Raw genomic sequence first — 24,926 nt, 5'->3', positions numbered from 1 at the left:
GTTCCTTCAACTAGTTCACAAAAACTACAACTGCAGGTTTTTTAATTGAGTGTTGGAAATAAGTCAAATATAACTGCAAAGAAACTCTTCCTTGTCTCCACCCTCAAATGTATTTCAAACAGCCTCACTTAGGTTCACAGTGACATGCAGGAAGGCCTATACAAGTATTGGCGCGAACTATAACAAAGGCGTATAGCAATAAACACCTGCCGCAGAAAGGCTCATAATCACATTAGGCAATGCTTGTGTACACGGCCAGCCGGTAAGCAAATTACAATGTGAATGTTTAAAGGACATGCTTGTTGACTTGACGGATAAATTAGTTGGATAAATAAATCCGGTCTTTCTCCTGTTAGTGACTGGTTAACTAGAAAGCATAACGTAGTTAACTTAGTAACTTTAGCTAAGCGCTTAACAGTGCATCACTGACTCCAGCATGTCGTTTAGGTTTAGATTGTGTGTTACAAATAAGAGATTAGAAGCATAACATCACTGTATTATTGATAGAGCTATAGCATTGAAGCTAACTGAGGCCTGATGCATAACAACAGAAAAAAACAGCTCACCTCGCTTAAGCACATGCATTCTGGCAAAGTGTTAAATGACTCGTCCCCGCGAGAAAACAGCAACTTGATGTTCCCCTTTGTGTCAAAATGTGCGGATGAACACTAAACTATCTCCACTCTCAGAAGAGAAAGCAGGAATAACTCAAAAAAGATCCCGCTAACGCTGTATATGTACGGAAGGCGTAACTGATAAGGGAGTAGATGGAAGGGCGTTGTGACCAATCAGCAGCGAGATATTGCGAGACTTCCTTTCTGAGGACCAATAGCAACAGGTTAGAATGTCAGCTTCCTTTCCCGTTCCCTTTTCCCGGATTAAAATCTGGCGGGATAGAGAAGTAGGTCATACCGCTCGGGTCATATAACCAACAGGTTTTGTTTTGTTCGTACATGAACCAAGTACACTAGTTATTATTCACACAATACACAGGAGTGTATTGAATATATGATCTGGCTTGTACATTTACTCAAGTAGTAACATTTCTGGTTAAAAAAACTTTAATTTAACCTACTTTACTACTGAAGGTATTTTATAAACAGGTTGTTAAACCCACCCGTTGAATAGAGGTTCCTAGAAAATAAAATATTTTGTTCAGAAATCTAGGTTGAGCGAAGTGCTTCTATATAATTATATCAGACATGTAAAAGTATGGTTACCGAGGCAGGACCACACGGACATTAGAAAATATCAGAATCTCCCACTCTCTGACTAATACTAATAAATAAACCACACCCAAGTGACAAATGCTGGAAGTGACCAAAATCAAATCTGTGCCAGGTAAACAATAACTGATCATAATAAAACCAGTTAACAATAGATAACCATTTTGGCTCCTACAATCTTAATTTTGAAGTGTACTATAAATAAGAGTAACATGGGATTATTTAAATAAAGTACAAATACCTCAAATGTGTTCTTAGGTGCAGTACTTGCAATACTGACTTGTAGTCAGTTACTTTGCACCAGTGATTGCCTCTTATTTTTGTATTGAACTGTATTTACTCTTGAATTAAAAATTGACTAGTTCCTTCTACAGGTCAGTAGGTGGCGGTAGCTCACCAAAATGCAGTTTGCCAACCGTAATTGAAAACCTTAAAGAAGTCATCCATCGACAAGAGAACACAGGGGTCCTGTCATTAGATTACTTTTTACATTTCTGTATGGATTACTGCACCAGGAGAGTTATCACAAGTGTGTTTTAATGCCTATTTTCTCTATTTTTCTATCCTTATAGCTTTTAGTGGATACAGATAGGTTTATCACAGCACAACTATAGTTTCTGCTTGCTAAATAACAGAAGAAATGTAATCCTTTTCTTCTTTGTAAATTATCATAATCTCCAGGATTCATTTGCAGTAAAGCAGCCTTCAAAGGCCAGGGCTGCTATAAAATGTGAAGAATGGATTTTTATGTTGGAGCACTGCAGACTGCTGCAAATGTAAGCACCGGGCTGACAGACAGCCTGCTGCAGCTCCACTTCCTGTGTGCATATCCCTCCTACATAACCCACAAGTATCTTTGGACACGTCGCTGTTAAAGGACTCCCCCTCTCGAAGACACGTCTCCCGTCATGTCCAGGTCCAGTCGGAGGTACAAGCCTCTGCAGCAGAGCAGTGGCTCTCTGCCCGGCTGTGACCGGCTGCGGATGCCCCGGGCCCGGGTCCTGCTGCTCTGCCTGCTCGGGGTCCTGGTGCTGGCGGTGGTGCTGGGAGTTTACCTGTCCAACGACACCAGCGATGGACATGTGAACCGCATGCCAGCAGCCGCAGATCTGACCAAAGACAGGGTGAGAGACATTGTGACAGATGCATAACACAGACTGTAAAACTTTACCTGTCGGTTGTGGGAACTCACAGTGTTCACTGTCTCTGAAACATGATAGCCACAACCAGATTGTGTTGCATTGTCTGGATTTCGGTGTTATAACATATAGTAATCAGGATGGATGGATGGATGGATGGATGGACAATGTTCATCCAGAAATGTAAACCGTTTTTTTACAAAAATGAAAACTATTCTCAGATTCTAGCTGTGGCGATTTGCTGCTTTTCTGTCTCATGTCATGAGTCATGTGATAAGAAACTTTGGTCTTAATCCTCCAGACATGTTTTTCATTTCAAAAATGTAACTGCTGGATATAAGGTGTTTCCTACTTCAAGGAAAAGTCCCATTGTTGATGCATATGATATTAGTGAAGTCACAATGTGTGTGGTAAACTCTGAATGATGTGAGCATATAGAAACTCTACCCTTAAGCAGACGCATGTGGAAACAGTCTTGTAGTGTCAAACTCAAAGAAGAAGTCAAATACCATCATCTTGAACATAAGGAACATTCTTTGCATACTCACGCAATGATTTTATGCGCAAAACAATTCAACACCAACAATTCTGCAGCTAAATTGACAATGAAAGTAATTGTTGGCTGTATTCAAAGGTGATGTGTATGTCATCCACTCATCATCCAAGCTAAGTCAATTCTAATTACAAAGTCCCAAATACCAAATGTCCCTCAAAGGGCTTTATAAATTCAATTCATTGTAGAAAATGCAGCACAATTAACTAATTTATTAGGACAATAGTTGGAAGAAAGTTAAGGAAGAGCAACTGAGGAGAAATCCATCTTCCAGGGTGTACAGACCTGCAGAGATGCCATATATAAGAAAATTGTGGAAGGAAATGTCAATTAAAAGGTTTAAGTTGCTGCCTAGCTCGTGTCAGATCTGGAGCACAACCCTCCTCTTAACCACAATAAGCCATAGACTTTTACTATTTATTCTCTGTTTTGTTATCATACACTGCTGCCTTACGTTTTGATTCCAAATATGATTGTTTTGCATGTTTTTCTTTCTAACATTTATCATATATTATCTTCCATCCAGTTGTCCCACAAACCCAGCAAGTGCTCTCCGGCTCAAATCCGCCGCCTGGCCTCTCAGGTGGATGGTACCCGCCTGTGGGAGACCCACCTGAAGTCCATCCTAATCGAGAGACTCCCAGGGACTCAGGGTAGCCTGGCTGTTCAGCAGGTGTGTAAATATTTATAGATTCTTCCTCTATTCATCTTTTCCTCACTTGGCCTCTAAACCCGCCCTCTCTGCTTGGCCTCAGCACATCACGTCCACTCTGTCCTCGCTGTCTGCCGGCTGGGCTGTGGACTTGGACTCCTTCCAGTCTGCAACCCCTCGGGGCCAGGTCACCTTCACCAACATTGTTGCCACTCTGGATCCTTTGGCCTCTCGCAGGCTTCTCCTGGCCTGCCACTACGACTCCAAGGCCCTGCCTCCAAACCCCCGGGCCTCAGAGAAGGTGTTTCTGGGTGCCAGTGATTCCGCCGTGCCCTGTGCTATGATCCTGGAGCTCGTCATTTCTCTGGATGCCCAGCTTTCATCATTCAAACAGCAGGTGTGTCTTGCTACATGTGTGTTGATGTCCAGTATATTTGCCAGTGGTTGAAGAAGTATTTCGTTTAAGTGAAAATACTAATTCCACACAGTGAAAATACTCCACTGAAACTAAACATACTGCTTTCCAAACCTCAATAAAGTAAACGTAGGTTTTATCAGCAAATGTGAAATTTAAAAAGTGAGAGTATTCATTTTGCAATAAAATGTTCATTTTCAGTGTTTCATATTATCTATAGTTAATTATTAATGTGTAAGTAGCATTTTACCGCTGTTGCTGATTAACATTTATATTTTCGAAACTAAAATAATGTAAGGTAGTTAAATGCGATACAGTGCATCATTGTAATTTTGAACATTTTTTAAACCTATTAAGGAACAGTCTGTACTTCAGTTTACCAATAACATTTCAAATGAACACATCTGGAGATACATTGTTTCACTGGGCAGGATAAAAAATGTAATCTGAGAAGTAACCTTGATTTTGTATTGTAGAACATAACATGAGTTAACGTGGTTACATTCAAGCACTGCAATGTGCAGTGTTTACACTAATGATATAGATATAAGCTGGAGCAGATGTAACCACGACAAGCTTTCCTATTTTACTGTGAAATTTCTTTGACAAAGCTAAAATTAGAGGGTGATAGGAATTACTCGTTTTTTCCCTCTTTGTTCTTCTTCCTTTACTCTCATGTTGTCCCTCTGGCTCTTTGCCTGCAGTAGAGGATACAAAACGCTGACTCCAGCTGCTTGTATTCTTTGCAGCACTCATCTGTGAATACCAGTCTCCCTCCAGAGGCTGTGATTTATGTAGTTACTAAAGGAATACACACTGCGACATCGCTGCAGAAATAGGAACTGGCCTCAGTTGCTGCTCTTTGTAAAGTCAATTTAAATGTATTTCTTCCCTTTTTCTCCTAGAAACTTCCGGTGTCCCTTCAGCTGGTGTTTTTTGATGGGGAGGAGTCGTTTGAAGAGTGGACAGACACAGACTCGCTGTACGGGTCCCGTCACCTGGCCGAGCGCATGGCCAACACGCCTCACCCTGCAGGCTCCACACACACCACCATGCTCCAGGCTGTGGTGAGAAACACAAACATCCTGACACAGACACACTCTAAATGATGTATGAGCAGGCGGGATATAGCAGACTGCCTAAACGCAGCCCATTTAAAACTTGACAGCAGGTCTGTATGTACTCATCCTGTGACTAAATATAAAAAACATTAGGATCATTCAGACTTTCGCCCTTTTGGTTGTTTTCTAGTGAATGTGGTATCTCAGAAATGTCTTAAGGCATTTTCCCAAAATGATTCTGAGACGACCATTTAGACCCAACGATGAAACCATTAGATTATGGAGGCCAAAGGTCCATGTCATTGCGACCTCTCGAAACACTTCACAGAATTATTATGCAGATTATAATAATTTCACACAATGGTCTAATAGGATAAAAGGATGATGTGATTTTAGACAGACATGGATGCAAGCTGTAACTTTACCGATTGGCGCGGAATACATTTTATGTGTTGTAAATTATTAATATTCCATCAAGATTTACTGTACAATGATTAAAAAGAAACTGAAGACTCATTAGCTGTTTTAACTTGCATCTTTCTCTGTAGGACCTCTTTGTGCTGCTAGATCTCCTCGGTGGTCCTGATCCTCTGATAGCGAATCACTTTGATAACACCGCTCGCTGGTTTGACCGTCTGATCGCTGCAGGTAAGCAGTAATGTTTTCATGAATATTTAAAATCAACTCTCTGTGCCCTAACGCTGTCTTCCCCCCTGCTCTCAGAGAAGAGACTCCATCGGCAGGGTCTCTTGACCTCCCACCCCTCAGAGCAGACGTATTTTAGAAAGGATGTTTACCTCGGCCCTGTGCAGGATGACCACATCCCCTTCCTACACAAAGGTCAGTAATAACATATGTCAGTGATCATTATATTAATAATAACTATATGTCTCTAACAAAATGTGTAAGTAAATAGTATAATAACCATAAGGCAATATAAAAACATGAATCAAAAAAGATGAGCAAAAGCAAAACAAACTTCAGGTAGAAATTTAAATATCAAGACAAAAAGATAGCAGTGAGTAGACAAATGTATATAAAACATAATGGTAAAACATATAAAAACATTATAAATAAAAAGGATAATATTTTAGAATAACTAAAGTGATGAAATCCAACATCACGTAAATCTTTTTTTTGCAGACCTTGCTTGAATGCTTGAATTACATTTTTCTGGTCAGTGTAAGAGTATTGGTTTTCAATTGGTTTGTTCTTATTTGGGGGAAGCAGGACTCGACTACCTTTTTTTTGATCAGCACTCTCCTTTCTCCCCCTCCTCACACATACAGGCGTCCCTGTGCTACACGTCATCGCGACTCCTTTCCCTCAGTTCTGGCACACACTGGACGACACAGAGGAGAACATGCACCGCCCCACTGTGGTGAACCTGACCAAGATCATGGCTGTGTTTCTGGCAGAATATCTGGGCTTCTGAACGCCAAAACACTGACCGATATTTACAGTGAGGGTGCTTACTTTTTACGCCGCACTGAAGTACTGGTGCGGTTTGTCACGCTGATGACAAATAAAAGCTAAATAACCAGCATGAAATGGACCCAAATGCACAAGAGCTGAACCTGGTGAAATGACCTGAACCGTTGTGTTACCAGTGTACCGGGATACCAGCTAAAACTGTACCAAAGACTTGGGCCTTGCTAGACTGACTCCTTGGTTTCATGTGAGGGCGGAGTTGGAGGTGCCTGTCCAGATGTCTGGGATGTGATGTGTATAGAAAGAGTCTTAATTAAAACGTTGAAAGATGCTTGGATCATGGTACCGGAGGAACAGTTGGGAAAGTTGGTTTGTGAATCTTAATTATTCTTCATTCCTGTGAAAAAATAAATCCTGGCCTTATAGGGATACTATGCAGGATTTTAACAAATGTGAATATACTCTTTACTAAATAATCTCTTTCAATCATCACTTATGACATGATGGAAGAGCCTCTCTTTCCTCTGCTCTCCGTCTGTGTCATGGATCTGCAGGTTTGCGTGTCTGTTTGACTAAAGGCAGAGAGGCCACTGCAGCAGAATATAGGGTGGTCTTTGATTGCATTTACACAAATTCAGCAATCTTAAGTTGTGCCGAGGTGTAGTTGTGTTTATTTGGACCCTTTGTCTGCAAAAAAAGGGGCTGACATTGAATGGTGTGTTTACAAACAGCATCCAACAATTCCTGCATAGTATACCTCTAACATGCATTGCCCTGTTAATACGATTGAGATGTGTCGAGATGTCTGAGCTGCTGAGAACACTGAGTCATGTCTGTGAATAATTATTTACCTCCACTCTACTGAGGATCCTCTTCACGTTACGACCTGCTGTTATTAAATGCTAGCTATATTATATGGCTATACAGCAAATATACAGTGTCAGTGTGAAGGTGTTATTACAGTGAACAAGATCCAGCAAATGGGTATTTACACCATGTACAACGTGTGTTCTGCAAATAAAGCTATAATGATTTTGTAAGATTTCGCTTGAACCTTGATGCAATTATATGAATTGTAAAAAAAAACATCGTAAAAATGCTGTTTCTAGATGTAATCAGAACATGGGGATATTTTTCCAGTAGAGTCCTTTCTTATCTTTCCTTTATGATGATAAAGAAGAACATCTGCCAAGTCATGTTTTGGTAACAAACTTTACTTGCCAAGTAGTTGTTTTATGGACACCAGAAAATTGAATTTAAATTTCAGTAGAAGCAAAAGCTTTTTGTTTTTCAAAAATGATAAAATTCACAAATTAATCAGTGGATGCTCAGACTCAGTGGAGGCCTCCACATATGTGACGTAGAGGAGGTGGTGGGTGAAAGAGGGGAGGAGGAGGAGGGGGGTGATGGAGTAGGGGATCCGGGCTCCCTGGAGGGGAACAGTCGTTATCAGAGAGAGGGTCGACCTCTCCTAAGGTTCCTCCAGAGCAAGATATTTGGAAACTGAAGGAAGAGATGAAGAGTATCAAAGTCCGATTTCATGTTAATGTTGCATCCTGTCTTAATTTAACCAAAGGAGGGCGCTGTTGTTCTATGTAAAAAGAGAAATAATGTTTGCTACAGAAAGTTACAGATTGTTCAGTTTTTATTATCTCAGATAGTTTAAAATGGAAATTTAACCTAATTATTTTTATCTAAATGGTTAAGGTTTGAGTGGCTGAGTGTTAAAATACCTTAGATAAAACTGCTAAAAACAAGGTCTGCATTATGTTGAGGAACAGTATCATATTTTCTGGCAAGACACATTACTGATGAGCTTTTCAGATGTCTTCGGAGCACCAAAGGCAAACTAGCTTTATTATATTCGAGAGAAGACAGAAATCTCCAAGGACAATATTTTCAACAATCAACTGCAAACTAATAAAAGCACTACAGGTCAAATCAAATCAAAATGCTGACTTAGGTCTACCAGGCCACTAATTCACTTTTCTTTAGATACATTTGAAAAAGTGTACAGGATTTTCTTCCTATCACATTGGCAAACATGGATTTCTGTACACAATAACTTTAAATATTCAAATTATAGACAATTGCTGCTCTGTCACTGACCTGTGCAGGTCCGGGGTCCTGTCCCTCTGCCTGCGGTTCTTGAACCAGTTGCTGACCTGGGTGGTTGTCAGGCCGGTGGCCGCAGCCAGCTCGCGTTTCTCCCGGGTAGAGGGATAGGGTTTATGGCGGTAGCACTCACGAAGTATACCACGTGATTTCTCCTATAAGTATGTAAAATTAATAAGGTGAAGCCTGGACATAACTAAAAACAATAAAACATTTATTTAAATTAAATAATTAAAAAGAATTAAGAATTTAAGAATCAATTCACCCCAAAAATATTAAACAAAGACATACAAACAATTTGTCAGCTAGGTCAGCTAGGCAAGGCTATTCTGAAATGTAGATGTTATAAAATGTAGCCTACCTTTTTAAATGAAATAACTTTCTATGTTTTCCATTCAACATTCAAAACTGTACCTGAGTAAATAAGTACGCAAGTAAACATTTTTTTTTTTTTTTTACAATGTAGCACCAATAAAAAGCTAAATTAAAATTGGGGCCCACATCAAGGTTACCTTAAAACAGTAGCTGGTCTCCTCTCCATCCCAGATGGTGTGTGGAAGAGGGAACTTCCTCCTGACGCGATACTTCCCCACAGCTCCCAGGGGTCGGCCCCTCAGCCTTTCGGCCTCCATGTAGTGGGCTCTGAGCCAGAGCTGCTGCAGGAGCGGGTAGCTGCGTGGGGAAAAGGGGAAGCCCTCAAGCAGGGTGTAGAGGTCAGTAAAGCGGCCCTGGTGAAACGCCACTGCGGCTTTAGCTTTCAGCACACTCTCCAGCTCCCCGGGGCAGAAGGAGGAGGAGGAGTTGGGAGGAGGAGGAAGAGTATGAAGAAAGCCAGCAAGGCGATCCATGCAACTGCTCTGCAGAAGGACCTCGCACACGCATGCAATCTGCTCTGCTGTGAACATCATTGCAGTAGAAACTGGCCCCAAAAGTCTGTGAGTAGAGCCAAAGGATGTGTAAGGATATCTTCTAACACCCTCTAAAGTCTGTGGATGAAAGAGTGAATGTGTGTTTATCATTTTTCATCATGTCCCGGCAGCACCGAATCGCAGGTAACCCGAGATGATCAGGGTTGTAACAACAAACCATGCACTCCTTCTCTTGAACAAACAAGCATGCACAGCCTCACGCACACTTTGGATTTGCTTTTGTGCTGGAGTTCACCAATAGCGAGAGTAGGATACTTAAAAAAACACATTTGAATACAATTTTCCTGCCAAATTAGAAGCAAAATCCTAAAACGAATAGTTTTAGTGCTGCTGACAATAATTTCCATTTTCCAGCCAACACAATAATAAAAGCTGAAAGTTTTTTTGTAAATGTAGTTTATTACAATATAATGTAATATAAAAAATAGAATGCATTTGAATACAAAAACAAGAACCTTGAAAGCCTGGCACAAACAATCCCTTTCACAAATATCAAAACATGTTATCTTTGGTTATATCTGGAGTCATATGTGTAGGAGACGGTAAAAACATGCCCAGGCTACAAACAAACGGGTACAAATGTGCATAAGCCCACAAAGGCTTCAATGTCTACATACTTTGGTAATAAATGGCTCATAATGGCAAATGCAGGTTACCATATTTTCATATAAGACAAAATTCCCTTTACCCCTAACTATCATTTAAATTTCAGTAAAATACATAATAAAATTGATTTGTCCAAGCCATTTAATAAAAGGACACTGGGTTGACCTAGTGTATTTAAAATGTCTTTCAAATTGTTTTCATACTTATAGACTAAGATTGAAAACCTCCATTGCACAACAATGTGGCCTTCCAAGGGCATTACTTCCTATCTGCGTTTCAACAAGGAGTCATTTTCTTATTGATTGATACATGCTTTAAATAGATAAAATGTACAAAAAAGACATACAAAAACATACATATAGAAAAAACAACATCACAAAAGGCCAATATTGTAACTAAACGAGACACTGAAGTGTATTCTGTGTACCATGATTGGCCAAAAAATGTGGCAGCTAACTGTGTTATTATGAAAGTGGAAAGCTCGTACTATACGATGACTAGCGTATTTATCGGTATCAAGGTGTGATACTTAAGTCCGTTTAAGAGAGGATATAATATGTAGTTAAAAAAAAAGGACATTTCAGAACAGAATGAGTCCAACCACTGTCATAACAACAGAGCAGCGCAGCGTAAACATTGTGTTTATGAAAGGTGCAAAATATACAAATAAAGGAGATCGAGCTATACGAGACCAAAAACTGTCACATTGAATCTCACTGGAGATCAAACAGACACTGATTCAAAAAGTTCACAAAGTGAATCCCATCATTTGGTCGGGTGTATAGCACTTTCTTAAATGTCAACACATATATGTTCAAAAACATCAAACTTGTAAGTTATAAAATAAGGCACTTATCAATATCAACTAGCTGAATTTGAATGCATTTAAGGAATCACAGCAAATCTTTAGTGTCATGCTTCATATAAAAAACATTATTCAAAAAGCTTGTTTTCATCTCCCAAGTGTACTGGCTTTCAACTGAGCCGTTATGGTACATAAAATCTGATTTGAAAAAACTAAACATGCATTGCATAGAGTATATCCCCCTTGTATTTTCCATATTACAGTTTTGCTACAACCATCATACAAAACAGATTTTACCTATGAAATGCAGCTAGACAGCATGTTTCAGCCCAGACTCCTCAACGTATAATAAAATACTGCTGTATAGCCACATCGAAGCAAGGACGTAATAATGGTTGCACAAAAATGTATCCAAGTTCCTTTTTGTGAGGAATATAATCTTCACTATATTCCTGGAGTGATGGAAGAATAGGTCCTGAATCTCTTTGTCAGATTGTCCATGTATAGTTGCTTTGGTGGATCCACAAAAAACTACTTCTTCTGCCAGCAAAATCCCTAACTACTTTTTCAAGTACAGCTGAACTCTGAGTGTTATCCACAAAACTGTGAAGAAGAGCTGAGAAAAAAGGTCAAGGTGGGCCATGTAGACTAACAAGTATGTGTTCTTCTGTCTGTGTCTCATAACAGATAAGGCACGTTTGGATTTTTGTAAAAGAAACTCTGAGACCCATGAGAATATCCCATATTACCCTGCCAATCCAGGAAGTAGAGCTGCAGAGGATTAATCTCAAAAGTGCCAGCTAAATCCATGATGGTATCAGGCCCCTCTGAGAGCATCATCGCAGTACCGTCAGTACCTGAACGTTTTGTAAAAATAACATTTGGCCTTTATAGATTGTTCTATCTGCTGTATGTTTTATACTTTCTGTTCTTTTACAGACACAGGGTTGCATCCAGCAGTGGAAACAGACTACAAGCCCAGGTCATCATCCACAGGGACGGACTGCAGCTGAGTGAGTATTTTGGTGTCCCCATCCATCTCCTCTGGATTCCCTAGAGCAGAGCTGGTTTCCAAATCCTGCTCCGGTGAGGGGCTTCCCAGGAGAAGCGACTCTCCTCCAGGAAGCCCCAACAGCGCCGGGTCTACCGGTAGGTCCCCCTTGCCGCGGACATCAAACAGAGTTAGACTGGCTGACGTGGAGAGGGGCACGGGGCTCCATGCTGGCTGGGACAGCTGGATGTTGGGTGTCCCCCCACTGTACATGGGACTGAGGGTAAGCATACTTTCTGGAGTGAGAGTGTTTGACGCTGTAGAGGTGACTGAATTATCTAAAGCCTGGATGGAGGGTGACCCCCTCTCTGGAGCACAGTATGGTGGAGATGAGTTGATAAAGTTTAGGGTTGATGATGTGAGGGGGGCAGGGCCTGAGGTGGATGAGACTACAGGAGGGGTGGTGGGGATGAGAAGTGGACTCAGTCCATTAGCAGAGATGGGTGACGCTTCTGGGACCGGTTTAAGAGGCAGGCTGGTGAGCTGAATGCCGGCTGGGATGGTCAGAATCAGTTTGCCTTCGTGGACACTCAGGTAAGGGCCCCCACCAAGGAGAAGGTTACCTACGGCCGTGAAGAAGGATAAAATGACAGCAATTAGGACCGAGTCAGTATTACTTATAATAGTACGTAATTTAGACAATAAACATTTGCTCTAAGGAAGAATTTTTAAATGTTTCAATCAAGTATTCCTTAAGGAATACGGTATTTTGTTATTTATTTCTACACTTTGTGAGTCCCTGTTTCCTGAGTGTATCATTATACAATCAAATAGATAAAAAGTCCAGCAGTGTTTTTCCCCCCCCAATACCGCTTTCAAATGTTAACAACAACAACAACAACAACAACAACAACAACAACTAAAAAAAATAATTGCAAGTCAATTCCTGTAGTTTGGCTAACTGTTTGCTACATGTATTACTGAATTCAGTCAGTGTACCTGGAGCAGCAGAGGGCAGCTGTATGATCCCAGAGTTGAGGAGCTGCACACCCGGGGACATTCCAGTTTGGGGACCCGCATTCGGTAGGGGCCTCAGCTGGTTTATCCTAAGAGGCCCCTGAGCGACTCCTGCATGAGCAGAGGTCAGGATCTGCAAGGGCACTCCGGCAGAGGGGATGGACAGAGAAGGACTGGCAGGAACAACTTGGGGGAAAGAGATGGTGGAGGAAGTTTGAATGGGGGAGACGGGGACCAGCTGAGGCATGGAGAGGGGGACCAACTGTGCTGCTGTGGTGCCTTTGGGGATTACTTGTGTCGGGGGAGATATGGATATAACATGTGGGACTTGGATTTTGCTTGGAGAGGAGTTTGTGATTTGGTCCCCCAACAGGTATGGCGTTCGCTGTTGGAGATGATTGTTAAGCTGCGAGATAGAGACTATAGTGGTTGCAGCTTCAGGCATAGTTGTTAAAGCATCCTGTTGCAGTCTGGTGCTAGTGTTCACTGCCTGGTTTAGGATCTGAGGAGCTGGCGAGGTGAGGGGGGAAACTGGGACCAACTGAGGGCATTGGGACACTGTGGCTCCTGAAGAGTGCTGCACCAGCTGGGACACTGGTATACCCTGGATGGAAGGCACAACCTGGGGCAGAGAGAAGACCTGAGGGGAAGAGCTGCTGCTGGAAACCAAAGAGCTAGAAGGGTTCAAGTGGGAGCCAGCGGTGGCAAAAACAACATACTCCCCATGCTGACTGGAGAAGGGCAAGGAAGAACTGGAGAACACCATGCCTGCGGACGACATGGAGACCGGGAGAGACTCTTGGCGCTGGGTGTTTTGTGCTAAGACCAGTGCCGGGAGACTGGTGGGTGAGGAAAGAGTTGGTGAGGAAGGAGATAAAGATGAAGAAGACGAAGATACTGTCTGGATGCTGCCCTCTGATTCAGGGATGCTGATGAAATCCATTGCATTGCCGCTGTCTGTTTTGGTTTGCAGGGGAAGAGAGATGATGGAGACTGGTGAGGTGTTAGTGCTAAGAAGACTGCTCGGCTTGGCCTCCATGGACAAAACCTCCTGCGGTGTGATAGAAACGGCTTGCTGCTGCTGCAAACTACATTTGGTTATAACCTGAGCCCCGTTCATAATCAAAGGAGAGTTGGATGCAACAGGACTCAGTGTGACTGTCTGGCAATCGCCCAAGCTTAGCCCGTTAATTATGACACCAGCACCAGTACTGGAGAGGAGGGAATTTCCATTAAGTAGTAACGGCTGAGAGGCTGTGAGGAAGCCACCGGACCCGTTGAGGATGAGCTGGCCTCCGGTGCTGCAGGGGACGGCAGAGAGAGAGATGATGGAGGCTGTGGAGCTTGAAACCTCCTCTGGTTTGTCAGGGCCGTCGTCCATTGGGCTCCCCTCGTCGTCGGTGCTGTGGTTCCCATCAGATTCACTGGAACAAAGGAAAAATAAATGGGTCAAATTAAAGACAAATGTCTAAAGCTTTCGAGGGTTGGGCAACAGGATTCATCAGAGCACAACTTGAACACACAAACAATTAATGAGCCATTTATTGCATTTGTACTGTTCCGATCTCACTAATGATTTGATCTTATTACATACTTAATCTATGTGTTGCATTGTTAGACCTGGATTATTTCAATATCTGTATGTAAGAAAAGGCTGAGTTGCTCGTAGTGAACTATAGCTCACAATCTCCATCAGACTGAAAAGGCAACATTTTAACAATACAACATTGGTTTCAGGCTTAATGTTGTATCATGACATCTGGTTGTGCAACACCACTTTTGAATGTATTTACAGCCATGACAGTAGACAGATAAGAGTTGAAATAGTTTTGAGAGCATTGAAATTTACATTGCTGTAAAAAACAAGTGTGCCTTATGTTTCTCTGTTATATTAAAATACTATTGCTCACTGAAAAGTTGTCGTTAATCCAACTTTGAAACATTTGAATTTTTCCATTATATCCCTTATCTCTGGTGAATTAACCAACCAATATATAAATTGTATCAGCCTTCTTATCAATGATTACATAAATAACATTTTCATGATCCATTATTTGTCTGTTCTTAAAATGTAGGATTTCTAAACATCTTCTAGTTGAATTGCAAAATGTTGGAAGTACACTACAAATAGAAACGCGTTTGCATTCAAATTAGGGACAACGTTTTATTCTAGCGCGTTGCAGTGTATTTTAGAGGCAAATTGCGTATGTGCAATCTAAAGCAAACCAAATCCGGATTCTGGATGCATACTTAAGTTGCAAGCTTGTTCACAGGGATGCAAAATATGCAGTATTTTTAACTCAACCTTTTCTGGTCATCTACAAAACTGATCATACTCTGTAGTGGATCCTAGAAAATATTCTCTCTGCAAACAGGGAGATTCCTAAAAACTATTTTAAAGTGTTTACTTGGTTAACGTGGTCAACCATACTGATTGTGTGCCAGACCATTAACCCTGTGATAAGATAAGCCTGCTGTATTATCTCTTATCTCGTCACGATTTACCTTCTCCCCCTGTTTGGTGAATAAGTAGCATTAAAACTGAGATTTCCGTCTGTGTGAAGGTTTTTCCCCCTATGTAGCACCCCCACCTTCCCTAGTCAAAGCCTTTACACTAACCTCACCCTGCAGGCCCTATGCAGTGGTGCAGGATTTCAGGAAACTTGAGCCATGATGGGCGCCTGGATCTCACATTTCATAACAAAGCAACATGCTCCTGGTCTCGGACCTGTGTGGCTTTACGGCTGTCAAAAGTCAGCTACCACGGCCATCTTCTTACCTCATGCCTTTTAAAAAGTTCTTAAATATGTTTCTTTTAACTGACGTTTAAAGGTGCAAATACTCTTTCTACGCTGCCCTGTGGAGGCCTGCAGGTCTTTGTTTAATATGAAAGTTTGGCCTTGTGCGTTCAGTAACTGATTGTTAATGTCTAATAACACAACACAAAGTAACCAGCCACTCTAAAAAAAAAAAGGTAATGTCATATGTCTACTGGATGATGACTTTTTAATTACTCCCTCGGCTGAGACTACACACATGGGATACCATTGTTCCCAGTGCTGTTGTTTTTTATTTGAACTTGCCTTTTGCTGTGTGTCCCGGACGGTGTCCTGTCCCTTTGCCTGCGGTTCTTGAACCAGTTGCTGACCTGGGTGAGAGACAGTCCGGTTACTTTGGCCAGGTTTTTCTTCTCGTCCGGAGTTGGGTACCTGTTGCTCTTATAGCACTCTTTCAGTGCATTTCTGGACTTTTCTTTAAAGCAGTACACGGTCTCCTCTCCGTCCCAGATGGTTTTGGGCAGGGGGAACTTCTTTCTCAGCCGGTACTTGTCCACTGCGCCCAGGCAGCGGCCCCTCGACCTCTCCGCCTCCTTGTAGCGGGCTTTCAGGTACAGGTCCTGCAGGAACCCATGGTTAGACGGGTGGAAGGGGTAGCTATCCAGGATGGCATACAGCTCCTTGAATTCGTCCCGGTGAAAAGCTACCAGTGCCTGGGCCTTCAGCAGGGTCTCGTTGCCACGTAGCAGCTCGGACGAAGGAGGTATGGTGGAAAGAAATCTCCACAGGCGATCCACATTGCCCGCCTGCAGAAGGGCCTCGCACAGACATGATACTTGGTCAGTGGAAAAACTCAAAGACGAGTTTTGGAAACTTTGGAGCAACTGTTCCGAAATGTGCACCGGATCTTTATCTTCTTTGGACTCCGTGGCCGTCGGCTCTTCTGGGCTGTTCTCGGATTGTTCTGTAGACTCCAAACACAAGGAAGCCATTTTTACTTTAACTTTTTTTCCTCCAGTAGTTCCTCCTCCTCTCCCTCCCTCCCTCTGCAGCGCAGCACTCTCTCCTTGTCTCCGCCAAACCACAAACGTGCCTGCAAATTACTGCAGCCACGCCCCTTGTCCGTCTTTTGTTCAAAGTAACTTTATATTTGTCAGTGATTAACATATGGCGGAATTTAAGACTGCAGTATGATTACAAACTCGACATCTCAAGGTTAAATCGAACTTTTGAGAATAAACAACACTACTACACGTTCTGTAATTAAACACTAAAAGTCAGTAATGTACTTAAGTACACTTTTGAGGTACACGTTTTTGCTACTTTGTTCTCCTACCCCACTACAACTCAGAGGTAAACAATGTACTTTGACTCCACTACATTTATCCTTGAGTTACTTAGCAGATTTTTATAAAAAATACGAAATCTAAAAAACACTTAAAAAGGACTCTAGTTATACCTGGAGTCCAATTCACAAGCTACCCTGCAGTGTGCCTGGGGGGGTCTCCTAATGCTAATACTGTACCAACATGCATAATTAAGTTAACACTCACATAGCAGCTATAATTTGCAATTGTGACGTGCTTAAAGTTTGGATTTAAAAAAAAGATTTACATCAGACTCAGGTCAATGCTTGTGGTCATTTCACTCTGTATTTAATAAAGAAAACAATGATTATACTAAAATAACTTTCTGTATGTGAGGCAAGTTCATTGTCATAAATTACTTACCACTTATCTGAGGGATATCTATTAAATCAGAAAGTGTATTATTATATGCACTTGCTTTAACTTAAATTCTACTCATTAATGATAAACTGTTTGTCAAACACCACATTTTGCTATTAATATGTGTCACAAATAGGAGAGCGCATGGCCAGCAGATAAGGTTTGAATGAGGCAGGTTTGTCTCATCAACAACCAGAGGAATGTAAATCCTCACTGTGGGGCTGGTATGTCTCAGCTCCCCTCTGCCCCTCCTTCTCTGGGGTTTGGTTGTAGTTCTCAGCTTTCTTTGATCTCGTCTTTTTTTGTCCATACATGCTCTGATATCTGTGAACACTGAATACTTTGGTTCACTGAAATGTGTCCATGATTTAAGAAAAGGCCAGTTTTAATTTTGTTCATGAAATGTCAAATGTTCTATTAAAACTGCAGCATGACCAAGTAGGCAATAGTTTTAGGAAATGTACAAATGGAGGATTTACAGCTGTAGCCTTTCCAAACAGGCCGACTGTACGACATTCATTTCATAAAATATCAGATGTTGTCGCGAAAATATAGGCTACTTATTATAATGGACCCAGACATGGTGTGGCTTTGCTGGCAATCATAGGCTGTCCTACATTTTTCCTTGGAATCAATCAATAAGGTCATATATCAGTTATTACCTTAGCTGAAGCTGATTATCAACTTAAACCCTATGTAGCATTATTATCTTGGCACACTTTATATTTCCTTATTACATAGTCGTTATCGTAATTGAGAGAAGAAAAACCCGGTTTTAATTAGTGATGTTCAAATATTCCTAGAAAATGTAACCTCCATGGAGTGTCCATGGTTTAAACTGGACCATAGCGCCACAGTGTGGTTGTTTCTGTTGCATCAACGCTTCTCCTATCTCGATTAGTTGTTCGCCATGTCAATCTACCGGTAAGTAGGCGGGAAAGCAGGTCCCTTTTCGGTCCGTATCGTCACTCTATTGGTTGACTTCATTTGCTTTCCCTGATGTGATTGGTGATTTCATGTCTGGGGCGAGGTAGAAGAACGTTCCAGAAATGGGATGTATGAGATCATAAAGTAGCAATTAGTTATCAATTATTATGAAAGTACTTTTGTGCTTTCATTATTGTTATGTTAGTGAATAAGACATGCTCTTTTCAAGGGGTCCCTTTTAAAGAGTTTGTAAAATAATGATGCAGATGAACAAAACAGCGCGCGAATGTGACGTAACGGGGTGGGTCCAATTGTGGTCACGTGATATTTGGCGTGGTAAAGCAAGCGAGGTATCTAAACCACCATAAACATCACGCTGCGACACTCTTGTTACTAAATAAGGGATACTCTCTGGTAATTTCATTCAAGCTTCTCGAAAATACCCCTATTTTAAGTAAGTATGGCATCCTCCCTTTCTATTCTAGCGTGATTATGGTATCCAACGTGACTCTGCTGTTGCTAGCCATTCTAACAGAAGGTGGCTAGCTAAGTAAACTAGCTAACGTTAGCTAAAATACAAGCGAAATTAAATGATAAAGGGTGATGAAGTGTATAAACATGAGCAACAAAGATGGTCATTGACCAAAGTTAAACGTGTAACTTTAAAATGCCTTGTAACACTAATATTGGTGCTAAACTCCTAGTAAGAAGTAGGGTGGGTAATTTATTTTATACACGTTTTGTTATATTTGTTGAAATGCTCTTTACGTCCCGAACTATGGCCCGACATGGATCGAAAAATCTATTGATCTGACAAACAACATACAAAATTATTATCTGTCGTAGTCGGAGGAGTTGTGTACTGCGACGTTACCTGTGCGCACCCATTGCGCATCACTACAGTCTTACTCTAGTTGACAGCTGTCCCCCCCAACTATCCCAGGAGTTATTGCTGGGGGTACAACACTAGGCTTCCACTACATTTCGATGGGACATGATTTACTTTTTGTTATTTATTCTTATAGTTAGATCTCTGTATTGGTATTAGTCTATATCTGGCTATACTTGTACTTTTAAAAGGGTTGAGATATGGCCACAAAGTAGATATTTCAAAATGATAGATAAAAAATACAACTTTAGGTGAACAATGCTTCCATAGTAAGTTATTTTACTTTTGACACTTTAAGTACATCTTGTTGCCAATATATACTCTAACTTAAGAAATATTTTGAATACAGGACTGAACTTTAATTAAGTCATTTTTAGGCTTCTCTTTCTACTTTCACTTGGGTAGAGGATCTGAGATCTTGTTCCACCACTGCTTGCAAATTGCCTCAGCTAAAGTTGAATTACTGTCAGATGTTAACATTACAAATAATGCAACAACACCAGGAAATTACCTTTTTTTTTTACAGTATTCATTTACAACTCAATTTCATTCCTGTTCGCTAAATGTCACGTTGTTTTTCCTTTGTTTTCAGTTTCTGCCGATTTAATCAGCATCATGGACGGCGGAGTGACGGTAGTTTCCAATCCTGTTGTGAATGTGCGCCTAACAAGCTCCATCTCCTCCTTTGAGGTGCAGCGCAGGTTCAATAGAGGGATTAGTATAGGAGAACTGAAGGTGAGACTCATCTTATCACACATTATACATATTTTCCTACACTCTATGTTGACATTATTGTTTAATTAAGGCATCTCTCATGCTTTCAGAGACACTGATAACTCTTTCTATTGTTTGTATTGAAATTAGGGAAAATTGGAGATGGTTTTGGGTGCATCTCCCTCCTGCATGGACCTGGAGTTGTTCAGTGTCTCTGACAAGTTCCTGCAGAAAATGGACGACAATGAAGCTCTGCTGGGTTCATATCCTGTGGATGATGACTGCAGAATACATGTAGGTAGCTGCTCCGTTTCGAAGATCTTTTAGTGTGGTTGCACAGACCATATAATAGTCAAAAACAGGTAGCCAAATATATTTAGTTCCAAATCAATACAAAGTAAAATAACTTTTTGGAGACTTTTGAGGCAACAGTCTAGTGAAACGTTTGCCAACTGGTTTTATAAATAAGAACCCAGCCATGTAGGTTGTGCTAAATAGCACACTGATTATGATGTTAATTCTAATTCAATTATTACAACATTTATATTTCACAAAACATTTATTCTGACAATAGAGAAAATAAAAACATGTTATTTTTAAGTTGCTTGTTATAATCTTAAGTGCTTTACAGTTAATGGCTCACGTGCAAAAACACCTGTGTGGTCTTTTTTCTTTAATACGTGTCTGTGTCTCATTTTGAATCACAGGTTACCGATAAAAGTGGTCAGATGAGCGAGTTCACTGATGTTTCCAAGGTGGAGAAGTTTGAACTCCCAGATGACTCGTATGAAAAGAGAACCGGTACAGTCATCTCCATAAATTGTCATTATCATAGAATTAACTATTTTATTTCAAATACAATGCATGTCCCCCAATATGGTGATCAATTGTGGCTATTGCAGAAGCGAGGCTTAGCAAAGCTTACCATATATTAGCTGAATTGATTTGTTATTATTAATATTTCAATCAACTGAAAGGAATCATTGTATATTCATTTAGTGGATCCACACAACTTTTGATAAAGCACTTAGGAATGAAAACCTATTTAAAGCTGCAGCCATAGATCAATTAAAGCAACAAATCATCCATCTCAGCTTTTATTATTTAGAAATTGTGGTGATTGTATACTTAACACTGAAATGTGGTAAACACATTATTTGAAGTGTCATGTTCTTACACTCAAAACTCTTCCTCCAGATTCAGCAAGGTCATTCATGAAGAAACATCAGGTTGGTGTTTATAACGAGGAAGAAGTGGCCAAGAAGAAAGCTGAGCTTGCTGCTCGGAAGGAGGAGCAGAAGGCTGCTGCTAATGCTATTTCTGTTGGCAGCAGGTGCAAAGTGCAGTTAGCAGGGCAACCGACAAAGCTTGGCACAGTCATGTATGTTGGTAAGTGAGGATAAATAGTAGCTGCTTTACTCCAATTAGGACATTTGTTAGAATTATATTTTAATTATAGTCCGACCCTTCCACCGTCAGGTGTCAGCTTGCATCTGCACTGATAAAGAGTGTGGGCTGCAGCAGCTGAGTTTTACTTCTTTTGTGGTGTCTCAAGGTAGATTTAGTCCTTTTATTTATCTGATTTCATCTGGTTTAAATGAACTCATCCTCAAGCTTTATTTTGTAACATTTTTGTTTGCCGAGTACTGAGCCAATACAATGTATTACATTATTACTAATGTATTAGCAACAACACAAAATGTTTCTCCCTTTTTTTGTCAGTTTCAGCAAACAATGAAGACTGAAAATATATGATCTTGACATAAGAGTACGAGTTCCTGGTGTGAATAACACTGTTGTTACTTTAATTGCAGGAACAACAGATTTCAAGCCAGGCCACTGGGTGGGACTGAAGTACGATGAGCCCATGGGAAAGCATGACGGAACGTAAGAGCCCTATTCTTTCTTTTTTTATGTTATGCACATTATTGATCAGGTTGGTCTTGATTCTTGCATTTGACCCTGGCTTTCTTTAAATTGTTTACCCACAGTGTCAATGGCAAGCAATACTTTGAATGCGAGAACAAATATGGAGGATTTGTGAAGCCCCAACATGTGACTGTGGGAGACTTTCCTGAGGAGGATTACGGTATCGATGAGATGTAGGACTGTAATGTTTCAGTGAGTTTTCCTGCCCTAACATTTGAGTGTCGACCTCAAGCTGGTTCCATTCACCTACCAGAGAGGATGCAAAGTCTTTGTCATCATAACAAATGGATTTTCAGTTTTTTTATTTTGTGCCTCTCTGTGGGGCATGATCCAAAGCACGGGGTTTAAAGATCTGTGTGTCTTGCTCAAATTAAGGAGAATACAGAATAAGGAGAATGTCTGATAGTCCATCTCCTGGTTTGCTAAATATGAGAATGGTACAGGATAACGACCAACAATGTTTAATAAAAGGGGTTTGGTTACATGTATCACATCATAATGAAGGTCAATATGTTGACCTTTTACTCCATGCACTTCTGATTCATTTAATTGACTTGCTTTTGCAGTACCTGTTGCTTCCAAGTTTTCTGAACATTGAAGTCATCTATGTAATCTGAAAGCCTGTATTGACAGTTTTAACACCAGTTGAATTTCTCTTCATTGCTTTTGTATCGGTTAGTACAAAGATGATTGTATATAACTGTTTATATTTTGCAGTTGTCTTTGCATTTTTGTGATGACTGTTATTTGCTGAGAGTGGTCATAGGAAAAATCCTCCCTAAAATACTTTAGCATTGATTTATTTAATCTCTTACCTTGTATACCAGACTAACATACATCATATATATCTCCAATTAGTAAAATGGAGACAATATTTGATTAAAATCAGAGGTTAATCAAACGTATTTCACTCAAGTGGAAAGATTAATGAATATCCTCCAACAGTAGTCTAAATATTCCATAGTGTAACAAAGCTTCTTAGAGCTTCATAGGGTTTCAACCTTTGTAAAGAGGTTTTTAAATTATAGTGTTGGATGTTTTCTCACTAAACATCACTAAATTCCTTTCATTTCTTTTTTTCTTTGTTATATGATAAACCTCATTTTTAGATTTCCAAGTGGATAAAAATATGTAAGTCCCAGTAATTTTACTCTTATTGAATATTTCTTGTCTAAAAACTTAAATGTATGCAATTGAAAGTGTCCTGCTCATATTGAACCACTGAAATAAAGCAATATTTTAAGTTTAAATTGTGGGGGTCCAAATGTGAATGATGAAAAAATATTTAAACTAAGCTGTTGCGTAGGCAAATGGATGACAAAATCTAAAAATAAATGGTAATAAAACTACATTTTAAAGTCCTCAGTTACATCTCAAAAAATTCTGAACTATGAAACTGATATTAAAATGCGCTCTTTATTTAATTTTAGTCAAACCTAATGAGGCTTCTTGTTTATTATATACATAGTTCCATTTAAGCATGACACACTGATTTTCATTCAGTTTAAGTACAATCTTTTAGCACTTTCTTTTCTTGTCCTTTAGAACAGTTTTACGGTGGTTTAAGTGATAGACAATTTGTGATGTTAAATTTAGAAGCAAACCTGTGTTTCGCATCTGTAAATGTACTTGCAATGTACCATTGTACGTATTGTTTGGATTACTATAGAGCATTAATATTTAAAAACAAGTCATCAATTATAACTCTCTTATCTAACTCACTATCTCCATTGTAACCCAACACAGCTTTCAAAAAGGAATAATATGCTTTGCTTGGTTTTATGTTACTGTTCCAATACTTCATCCTAAAGTTTACAGAAGAAATGTTAATATTGTTTTTCAGAAGATATGTGTGATGACCACAAATACAGACCATTTCTGTATTGTAGTGTTTTTTTTGTTGTTTTTCTTTAAATAATCTCTAAGGTGCTTGTGTTACTATGTGCCAAAGGGTCATGCATATTATTAAAAATGATTTGCCAGTACATGAGGGTATCTGATTGAGTTAACTTGTCTGTACATGCAGTACGACACTGACAAAGGTAAACTATTAACCCACTATATATCACTTGTTTTAGTTAGGTGCCACAATACACAATATACTATACTGCTGTGGTTTTACAATGAGTTTTTATGTACATATCTCCATTACTTCTTTTATTCCCCCTTTTTATTGCCTCTTCAATAAATATATGAATACATAGTTCTTTAAACACTATATACACACAAAAACATTGCCATCAGGGGTAGAGTACATTGATAATATACAGAGTCAAATAAAAACATACAGTGGAGGAAATAAGTATTTGATCTGATTGTGTTAGTTTGCCCACTTACAAAGAACTGAACAATCTATACTTTCAATGGTAGGTTTATTTTAACATTGAGAGACAGAATATCTAAAAGAAAAATCCAGAAATGTACATTAAAAGATATAAATTGAGTTGCGTTTAATTGTGGGAAATATATATTTGATCCCCTTGAAAAACATGCCTTAGTAGTTGGTGGAGGAAGCCTTGTTGGAAAGCACAGAGGTCAGATGTTTCTTGTAGTTGGTCACCAGGTTTGCTCACATCTCAGGAGGGATTTTGGTCCTCTCTTAAGGTTTTGAGGCTGATGCTTGGCAGCCTGAAGCTTCAGCTCCCTCCACAGATTTTCTATGGGATGGAGGTCTGGAGACTGGCTAGGCACTCCATCACCTTAATGGGCTTCTTCTGTAGCCACTCCTTTGTTTCCTTGGCCATATGTTTTGGGTCATTGTCGTGCTGGAAGACCTATCCATGTCCCATTTTCAGTGTCCTGGCTGAGGGAATGAGGTCATCAGCCAAGATTTTACGGTACATGGCCCCCTCCATCATCCCCTCGATGCGGTGAATCGCCCTGTCCCCTTAGCAGAGAAACACCCCAAAAGCATAATGTTTACACCTCCACGCTTGACGGTGGGGATGGTGTTCTTGGGGTCATAGGCAGCATTTCTCTTCCTCCAAAAACGACATGTCAAGTTGATGCCTTACATTTAGATT

At 40.3% G+C, this 24,926-nt stretch overlaps 5 protein-coding genes across 6 annotated transcripts in view; 2 read left to right on the top strand and 3 right to left on the bottom strand.

Annotated features, from left to right (window-relative positions):
* Positions 1-24,926, bottom strand: part of LOC134880006 (ribonucleoside-diphosphate reductase large subunit) — a 305,041-nt gene that overhangs the window by 3,466 nt on the left and 276,649 nt on the right. Inside the window, exon 2 of one of the 2 annotated variants that reach the window (XM_063906657.1) lies at positions 567-673. In XM_063906657.1, the coding sequence (XP_063762727.1) occupies positions 567-585 (19 nt within the window). In that variant the 5' untranslated portion in view covers positions 586-673. Of the gene's footprint in view, positions 1-566; positions 782-24,926 lie in introns of those variants that run through there. The other variant, XM_063906656.1, reaches the window with a different exon arrangement.
* On the top strand, positions 191-7,517 carry qpctla (glutaminyl-peptide cyclotransferase-like a). Its single transcript, XM_063906660.1, has 7 exons — positions 191-2,350; positions 3,445-3,591; positions 3,674-3,967; positions 4,891-5,052; positions 5,595-5,694; positions 5,770-5,886; positions 6,336-7,517. The coding sequence occupies exons 1-7, from the start codon at positions 2,135-2,137 to the stop codon at positions 6,479-6,481; spliced, it is 1,182 nt and encodes a 393-aa protein (XP_063762730.1). The 5' UTR covers positions 191-2,134; the 3' UTR covers positions 6,482-7,517.
* On the bottom strand, positions 7,671-9,575 carry six9 (SIX homeobox 9). The gene is made up of 3 exons (XM_063906662.1): positions 9,105-9,575; positions 8,587-8,747; positions 7,671-7,980 (listed from the first exon to the last, which is right to left on the bottom strand). The coding sequence occupies exons 1-3, from the start codon at positions 9,498-9,500 to the stop codon at positions 7,812-7,814; spliced, it is 726 nt and encodes a 241-aa protein (XP_063762732.1). The 5' UTR covers positions 9,501-9,575; the 3' UTR covers positions 7,671-7,811.
* Positions 9,907-16,756, bottom strand: six5 (SIX homeobox 5). Its single transcript, XM_063907656.1, has 3 exons — positions 16,024-16,756; positions 12,923-14,364; positions 9,907-12,546 (listed from the first exon to the last, which is right to left on the bottom strand). The coding sequence occupies exons 1-3, from the start codon at positions 16,707-16,709 to the stop codon at positions 11,903-11,905; spliced, it is 2,772 nt and encodes a 923-aa protein (XP_063763726.1). The 5' UTR covers positions 16,710-16,756; the 3' UTR covers positions 9,907-11,902.
* Positions 18,582-23,888, top strand: tbcb (tubulin folding cofactor B). Its single transcript, XM_063907207.1, has 7 exons — positions 18,582-18,825; positions 19,853-19,995; positions 20,125-20,268; positions 20,682-20,775; positions 21,172-21,363; positions 21,789-21,861; positions 21,966-23,888. The coding sequence occupies exons 2-7, from the start codon at positions 19,876-19,878 to the stop codon at positions 22,078-22,080; spliced, it is 738 nt and encodes a 245-aa protein (XP_063763277.1). The 5' UTR covers positions 18,582-18,825; positions 19,853-19,875; the 3' UTR covers positions 22,081-23,888.

This window comes from Eleginops maclovinus, chromosome 18 (genome assembly GCF_036324505.1).
Source record: "Eleginops maclovinus isolate JMC-PN-2008 ecotype Puerto Natales chromosome 18, JC_Emac_rtc_rv5, whole genome shotgun sequence".
NCBI classification, from domain to species: Eukaryota; Metazoa; Chordata; class Actinopteri; order Perciformes; family Eleginopidae; genus Eleginops; species Eleginops maclovinus.
The sequence above is the reverse complement of the archived record's forward strand: the minus strand, read 5'-3'. Positions and strand labels throughout refer to the sequence as shown.

Coding starts and splice junctions, on each gene's coding strand:
- qpctla (XM_063906660.1), top strand. CDS start 2,135: ATGTCCAGGTCCAGTCGGAGGTACAAGCCTCTGCAGCAGAGCAGTGGC. Junction 3,592..3,673: donor GTAGCCTGGCTGTTCAGCAG/GTGTGTAAATAT, acceptor GCTTGGCCTCAG/CACATCACGTCCACTCTGTC. Junction 5,695..5,769: donor TGACCGTCTGATCGCTGCAG/GTAAGCAGTAAT, acceptor CCCTGCTCTCAG/AGAAGAGACTCCATCGGCAG.
- six9 (XM_063906662.1), bottom strand. CDS start 9,500: ATGATGTTCACAGCAGAGCAGATTGCATGCGTGTGCGAGGTCCTTCTG. Junction 8,748..9,104: donor AGACCAGCTACTGTTTTAAG/GTAACCTTGATG, acceptor ACATACTTATAG/GAGAAATCACGTGGTATACT. Junction 7,981..8,586: donor AGGACCCCGGACCTGCACAG/GTCAGTGACAGA, acceptor CTCTTCCTTCAG/TTTCCAAATATCTTGCTCTG.
- six5 (XM_063907656.1), bottom strand. CDS start 16,709: ATGGCTTCCTTGTGTTTGGAGTCTACAGAACAATCCGAGAACAGCCCA. Junction 14,365..16,023: donor TCCGGGACACACAGCAAAAG/GCAAGTTCAAAT, acceptor CCTTTGTTCCAG/TGAATCTGATGGGAACCACA. Junction 12,547..12,922: donor GCTGCCCTCTGCTGCTCCAG/GTACACTGACTG, acceptor TCACGGCCGTAG/GTAACCTTCTCCTTGGTGGG.
- tbcb (XM_063907207.1), top strand. CDS start 19,876: ATGGACGGCGGAGTGACGGTAGTTTCCAATCCTGTTGTGAATGTGCGC. Junction 20,269..20,681: donor ATGATGACTGCAGAATACAT/GTAGGTAGCTGC, acceptor TTTGAATCACAG/GTTACCGATAAAAGTGGTCA. Junction 21,862..21,965: donor ATGGGAAAGCATGACGGAAC/GTAAGAGCCCTA, acceptor GTTTACCCACAG/TGTCAATGGCAAGCAATACT.